At 54.7% G+C, this 7,539-nt stretch overlaps 1 protein-coding gene across 8 annotated transcripts in view; it reads left to right on the top strand.

The window, feature by feature from the left end:
* CTIF (cap binding complex dependent translation initiation factor) overlaps positions 1-7,539 on the top strand; it is a 299,569-nt gene that overhangs the window by 72,174 nt on the left and 219,856 nt on the right. For all 8 annotated transcript variants that reach the window (XM_040478885.1, XM_040478883.1, XM_040478882.1 and 5 more), the window contains exon 2: positions 5,796-6,002. In XM_040478885.1, coding sequence (XP_040334819.1) covers positions 5,823-6,002 — 180 coding nt within the window. In that variant the 5' untranslated portion in view covers positions 5,796-5,822. The remainder of the gene's footprint in view (positions 1-5,795; positions 6,003-7,539) is intronic.

Genomic DNA, 7,539 nt, shown 5'->3' with positions numbered 1-7,539 from the left:
ACACCCCGGTGCATAGCAGCCCTACTCACACTAGCCAAAGGTGGAAACAAAATGTCCATGGGTGGATGATGGATAAACAAAATGTGGTCTCTACGGGCAACGTATCATTGTAACACAATGTGTTACTCAGCCATAAAAAGATGTGAAATTCTGACACGTGCTACAACATGAATGGATCTTGAAAACATTATCCTAAATGAAATACACCAAAAGAAAATTTAAAAAATTAAACAAGCAGGGGGCGACTGGGTGGCTCAGTCGGTTAAGCGTCCGACTTTGGCTCAGCGCATGATCTCGCGGTTGGTGAGTTTGAGCCCCGCTCGGGCTCTCTGCTGTCAGTACAGAGCCCACTTCGGATCCTGTCTCCCTCTCTCTCTCTGCCCCTCCCCTGCTCACTCCCTCTCTCTCTCTCTCTCTCTGTCTCTCTCAAATAAATAAATAGTTAAAAAAGAAAAAAAAAAAGAAAAAGAACAAATGTTGAGTGATTCCACTTACATGAGGTACCCTGAGCAGACAGATTCATAGAGACAGGAGGCAGAGCAGCGGTTGCTAGGGGCTGAGAGGCAGAGAATGGGAATTAGTGTTTAAAAGGCACAGAGTTTCTGTCCGGGATGATGAAAAATTCTGGAAATGTGGTGAGGCTACTTACACAGCACTGTGGATATACCTAATGCCAACTGAGCTGTACATTTAAAAGTGGTTCCAATGGTATGTTTTATGTTATGTATATTTTACTGCAATTTTAAAAACTGGGGCTGTGAGTGGGGCACCTGGGGGGCTCAGGCGGCTGAGCGTCCGACCTCGGCTCAGGTCATGATCTCGTGGTTCATAGGCTCGAGCCCCGCGTCGGGCTCTGTGCGGACAGCTCGGAGCTTGGAGCCTGCTTCGGATTCTGTGTCTCCCTCTTTCTCTGCCCTTCCTCTGCTCATACTTGGTCTTTCTCTCTCTCTCTCTCAAAAATAAAACATAAAAAAAAAAAAAAAAAAAAACTGGGGGTGCGAGTGTCTGCCTGAACTTCCAGCCTGATAGCTGAGCAGACAGATGATGTGGACAGCACCCCCTCCCTCTCCCTCTGCCTTCTTCTCTGGTAAACAGGTAAAGTGCTGGGCCTTTCTGCTGCAAGAGGGGCCTCTTGGCTCCCTGGCTGGGACTCATTCTGGAATGTCCAAACGAACCCAGGTGATACATTAGCCTGGTTCCCTCAGGGAAAGCAGAGTTCCTGGATGTACCCCCAAGAACAGGCATCCCTGGGGAGAGTGACATAGGAGCAGGGAGGGCCGGGCAGAGGGATACTATGGATCTGGTCACCACCGTAGGCAGCTGGGCTCAGTCCACTGGCACCTGCTGAGGACTATGAAGAACACGTTTCAGTTGTTATCTGAGAGACCAAGGAGGGAGTGTTTGTGGAGGGCTGCCCCTGGAACTGTTAGCTCCTCCCACGGCCAGGGTGCAGGATTCCAGGCCGCCGGTGGGTTCCTGCAGGCATCTGCTGGCGTGTGTCTGAGAAGCCCTGGGCAGAAGGTGCTCGGGAGCTGAGGGGAGGTGCAGTCAGGCTCACTGTATGACTCTGACTGGTGTTGGGGGGGAGGGGGGGAGGCACCGAGCGGAGATGAGAACACACAAGGCATCCAAGACAAGTGACCTGTGTACAGAGTCCTCTCTTTCCCTCTGGGCACCAGACTAATGCAGGCTGGGAATGGGTGTCAATGCCTGTCCCTTTCCTCGGTGATCACTGACCCCAGGCTCCCCCACGGGACTGTGCTGTGGTCCTGTGAGGGGCCTGCGAGAGCCTAGGGTAGAGTCCAACAGGGCAGGCCAGTGCTTCTGCTGCGGGCGGGGCCGGGCACCTGATCCCCCTGGAAACTCTCCTGCAAAGCCCAGTCCTCCGCCTGTACCTGGAAAGTGTGCCAGGAGGCCCTTGATAAGATCTTAAGTCTTCAAGGAATAATGGGCATGGCTTTAGACACCAGCTTTTCCTGCAGGCAGCTCCCTTTCAGCCCTCTCTGGACATCAGCCTTATCATTGCAGTCCCCTGAGGCCGGCAATCTGCCCAGGGCCGGGCACTGAGCTAGGCACAGAGCCGGGGCCCTCTAGAGCCTGCGGCCCAGTGGGGAGTAAGAAGCTCACACGGCCCTTGAAGAATCCCCTGGGCTCTGGAAGGGTAGCGGAGAATGAGAAGTGAGAGGTGTCCTGAGAGCCCGAACAGGCTGCTAGGAGGTGGGATGAAGAGGCGGGGAGGTGTAGGCCTACCTGGAGCTGTGCTGTGCGCACTTGAGCAAGTAACCTAACCTCTCTGAACCTGTTTTCTCTTCTAAGTAGTGTAATTATACCGATTTCATGGGGTTATAGTGAGGGGCAAGTGGGTGAAGGCATATCAAGTGCTGGAAGGAGTGTCTGTCACATGATACGGGCACAAGACACATTAGCCATTCTAGTCATTAGAAGTCACAGTATAATGCCCACTAGCCCGCTCTGAAAGCAGGGAATTGGGCTAGTCGCCAGGTGGCCTCTGGGGCGCTGTTCTAGTATTCTGTGAATGTAAACACTTCTAAATTTTGTAAGTAGGGGGAAGGGGAAGATGCCTCTGGGTGAGGGGCACAGGGTGAGCAGAAGCAGAGAGGTGGAAAGAGCATCGCGTGTAGTTTTCTATGGCCTTGTGTCAAATTGCTACAAACGTAGTGGCTTAAAGTTTATTTATTATTTTGAGAGAGAGAGAGAGAGAGAGAGAGAGAGAGAGAGAATCTCAAGAAGGCTCCGCACTGCCAGCGCAGAGCCCAGCACCGGGCTCGAACTCACGAAACTTTGAGATCATGTCCTGAGCCAAAACCAAGAGCCGGGCGCTCAACCCACCAAGCCACCCAGGCACCCCCAAACTTAGTGGCTTAAAAACAACACCTGCTGGGGCACCTGGGTGGCTCAGTCGGTTAAGTGTCCGACTTCAGCTCAGGTCACAATCTCGCGGTCCGTGAGTTCGAGCCCCGCGTTGGACTCTGGGCTGATGGCTCAGAGCCTGGAGCCTGCTTCCGATTCTGTGTCTCCCTCTCTCTCTGCCCCTCCCCCGTTCATGCTCTGTCTCTCTCAGTCTCAAAAATAAATAAACGTTAAAAAAAAAAAAAACAAAAAAAACCTGCTTATTACCTCACCGTTCTAGAAGTCAGAAGTTCAGCTCAGTAAATCACAATACTGAAGTTAAAGTGTCCGCCAAGGTCAGTTCTCGTTTGGAGGCTGGGAGACAAAATCTGCTCCCAAGCTCACCGGATGTTGGCACCATTTACTTGCTTGCGGTTGTAGGACCCAGGTGCCCCTTCTCCTTGCCGGTCATTGGCCGGGGAGTGCTCTCAATCCCTGGAGGCTGCCTGCGCTCCTTGTACGTGCTCCTCCTTCAAGCCGGCAACAACGCGTGGGGTCTTTCTCCTGCTTTGAATCTCTGTCTCTACCCCCCACCCCAGACTGAAGGGGCTCCTGTGATTGGAGGAGGCCCTCCTGAATAATCTCCCTGTCTTAAGGTCTGCTGACTGGGAATTTAATTACATTTGCAAAACTCCTTCCCAGGAGTCCCTAGATTAGTGTTTGATTGAGTAACTGGGAGAAGGTATACACCCAGAACCCTCTTAGGGTTCTGCCTACCACACACGGCGTATGGCCCGGAGAAGGAGTGGGCTAAGAGGGGATCATGGGCAACCACAGGAGCAGGAGGGGTAAGGTGGGCGTTGGCGGTAGGAGGGATGTAAACCCACTATAAGCCTCGGATAGCAGGTGGAGGAAGGGGCATGGGACATCCCCTCCGTCACCTCTGACTGTGGCCCTGCACCACTAGGCACGCTTCTCCCAATCAGAGCAGACTCTCTGCAGACCCACTGCCACCCTGGCCTCACTCTGCTGAGGGCACCCTGGCCTGAAACTTTGGATTCTTCCCTCCAGGCCGGGTGGACATACCCATGAGCCCCTGCAGGCTGCCGAGCTCAGGAGCCCAGAGCAAGCCCTGCGTAGTCCCTCTGTAGCTGGCCTGGGGTCCCAGGGAGGCTGGGCCCCAGGCAGCAGCCAAAAGCCAAAACCCAAGCCTGGAAATCATTGAGGGATGTCTGTGTCCCCTCGGCCAGTTCTTCCTCCCCATCGCCAACACCCGCCTCTGAAAAGGCCGGCGGGGGCCTGGGGGAGTCCACACTCATGGTCCTAGCAGCATTTCTGGAAGTCAGCGGACCATTCCTTTCCCCGTCTTGGATCCATTACAGTTGAAAACTCAACAAACCCTTGGTAACTGGCGAATAACTACGTTCCAAAAAAGTTCTCAGTCATCCAAGGTTTTGAAATTCAAGTGTTCCTTTAAACATACCAGGGCCTTGCCTTTATTATCAATAGTCACTTTCTAGCTGCATGCAACCCCCTGTGGTCCCAGAGTCCTGTGCGTTATTCGGGTCTCCTTTGTGGCTCTACTGGTGGTAGTTTGAGACCATTCTGCTAGTTCTGGTGATGAAACCACGTATGGGTTGTACTTCCTCCAGCTGAACGGATTCCCCCATGGAGAGCACGAATTTGCAGATGATGAAAGGGCTACCAGATAAGCCTTAAAGCCCCTTCCCGTCTGGCCTAGAGCCTGTCGGAAGGAAGGGGAGGGTCTTTGGTGGGAAGGGACACAGAGGTGAGAAAGGTCCTGGTCCTCCCCACTTCCGGGTGGGGTCCGGTGGGAGCTTCGGGGGACAGGAGTGGGCAGTGGGGGTGTCCCTGCGGGCCTGGGCCGCTGCAGTGGCTGGCTCCATCAGTCTGGTCAGGAAGGACGGCAGTTATGTAGGCAGACTTCAGCAGGTATCCTGGAATGCCCGCCACATCGTGCCAGGCCACCACAGAGAGAGGGCCCAAGGGCTAACGAGAGAGTCACGCGCCTGTGGAGGGTGGCCAGACAGCGTCCGTGCCTAGGCCGTGCCCTCCCAGACCTCCACCAGGCCTTTCCTGTTCCATCATCAATAGCCAGTCGCGTCCTTATAGACTGAGCACGGCATGCCCTGATAGCCACATCCTAACAAGGCTGCGAGATTGTGTCTACCACTTAAGGCCTAGAGGCCTGAGCTAATTTAGAGGAGAGTGTGGTGTCCACAGAGGGAACATCTCTTTAGAAGGAGACATTTTCATTTATTTATTTATTTATTTAGAGAGGTGGGGGGAGGGGCAGGGAGGGAGGGAGAGAACCCTAAGCAGGCACCCAGCTGTCGCGCATAGCCCGATGCGGGGCTTGAACTCACGAACCGTGAGATCGTGCCCCGAGCCAAAATCAAGAATCAGGCACCCAGCTGATGGAGTCACCTGGTGCCCCTAGAAGGAGACATTTTCTTGGAGGACCTAGGCCACCTAGAGGGTTTGTGTCTGGGGACCCCTTACATCCTAATGCTTGGGTCAGGGACGTCAAAGCCTCTGGTCTGTTTCATTCTGGTTTGTGATAGATTCTGCTAATTCCAGTTGGGAAGTGGGGCTTGGGTGGTAGGCTGGGCCCCTCCTCTGCCTTTTCCCAGGTGGTGAGGTCCAGCTACCACACAAGTTATCACACAAGTTACTGTGTTGGCCAGTGAGGCAAGTCACTGGCCTTCTCCGGGCCTCAGTTTCCCTTTGTGTACAAGGGGAGTTGCAGCATATTCTTTATACGGAAGGCCAACTGGCACGCCATTGACTTCTCAGGGATGTTGGGAGGCCAAGGTGCCGTAATGGGTGAGAGAATGTTCCCGGAGCGGGGAGTAGTTCTCGAGTGGGGTGTCATCCCCGCCTCCAGCTACGTCTCACAGAGCCCGCTGTTCTGTCTCCTGCAGCCCGGACGCAGCCCCTGAGCTGGAGGGATGGAGAATTCCTCCGCCGCGTCAGCCTCGTCCGAGGCTGGGAGCAGCCGCTCGCAGGAAATCGAGGAGCTGGAGCGTTTCATTGACAGCTACGTGCTCGAGTACCAGGTGCAGGGGCTGCTGGCCGACAAGACGGAGGGGGACGGCGAGAGCGAGCAGACCCAGTCCCACATCTCCCAGGTGAGCGCTGCGCAGGTGCAGGGACCTTGGCAGACTCGAACTGCTTCCAAATCCCAAATCCGGGCAGCGTGTGGCCGCCTGGCCCTTGCTTGCTGAGGCACGGATGGCCCCAGGCAGCAGAGCACGGGATCCAGGCAGGAAGCCCCCCTGCTCCGACTCTACTCCATCCCACCGGGCTGGGCAGCTGGGGCCTGGCCAGACTCACAATTCATTGAACCCGTGGTTATAGAGTTCCTGCCATATGCTAGGCACCGTTCCCTGTCCTCCACAAGCTCGTGTTCTAGAAGAGATCTGGAGGTTGTAGCTTATCAGGAATGCACACCGTATAAGGGTATAACTTGTGAGCGTTCTCTCCGATCTCAAATATAGGCAGTTGTTGGCGGCCACAGAACTGAGTCTCATGCCGTCTGTCTCAGGCCTCAGGGGGCTCTGCGTGCCAGCCCTAGTTAGGCGCATGAGGCGTTTTGACTAGAACTTCAGGTTGGTGCCATCTGCTCCTGGGCTAGTCTGGCAGCCCAGACTCAGCCGACTCTGGGCCAGGATTTGGAAATCTTGAGTTCTCGACAATAAAGTGTGAGCCATGCAGGGTAGTGGCCATATCGCATGCCTCTTTCCTCAATGCCGTAAATTCCCGGTAGATACTTGTTTAAGAATTGGTTCCAGACTTGCTTCTAGCTGCCCGTGTGACTTTTGGCACACCCCTCAACTTCTCCGAGCCTTGATTTTTCCTATCTGGTGAATGGAGATTATTCTGCTTCCTCAGGAATGTTGAAAGAGAAAAGGTGGGAACGTATGTGATGCTTTCCTTAGTGTCCTCGAAGTTTTGGATCACAATTAGTAGAAGCTTCTAACGTGTCCATTATTCGCTCTACAGTGTATATTGAGCACCCACCCTGTGTCTGACTCTGTTCTAGGGCTGGGCGTCTGGGAGGGAGCAAAAGAGGCATAAAGCTCTGCCCTCCTGGGACTTACATCCTGGGGGTGGGTGATAATCGCTGCGGAGGAAAATAAATTCAGAAAAGGAAATGGGGAGTGATGAGGGTCGGGAGGAGTTTGCTGTTTCAAAGAGGGTATCAGGAAAGATGTCACCGAAGTAAGTGGAGGGGTGAGCTGTGCAGCTATCTCGGGCAAAGGCCCCGCTGGAAGAGTATTCCAGAGGCAGTGAGGAGGCCGAGGCGCAGAGAAAGGGGGAGAGCCAGAGGGGATGAGTCAGGGAGACCATGGGGTCACATGGACGAGATGTGCGAGCGCTGAGCCCTGGAGTCTGCCAACATCGAGAAAGCAGGGATGGGAGGAGGAGTCAGCCAGAGAACAGGAGGGGGGTTGGCCACAGGGCGGAAGGAAGACCAGGCGGGGTGGAGTGCAGGAAGCTGGGGAAGGTGTGTTCGAGGAGATGGGGGCAGGGCGGGCTGACCTTGTGGACTGCGGCTGCCAGGCCAGGGAACAGGAAGCCTGAGGATGACCTCCCCAAGCAGTGGGGGCTACCAGAGACCCTGACTAGAGGGGTGACCATCAAGTGGTGGGGGCGAACGTCAAG

The sequence above is a fragment of the Herpailurus yagouaroundi genome, unplaced genomic scaffold, assembly GCF_014898765.1.
Source record: "Herpailurus yagouaroundi ecotype Mexico unplaced genomic scaffold, PumYag 142, whole genome shotgun sequence".
Lineage (NCBI taxonomy): Eukaryota > Metazoa > Chordata > Mammalia > Carnivora > Felidae > Herpailurus > Herpailurus yagouaroundi.
This window is presented reverse-complemented; position numbering and strand designations above follow the sequence as displayed.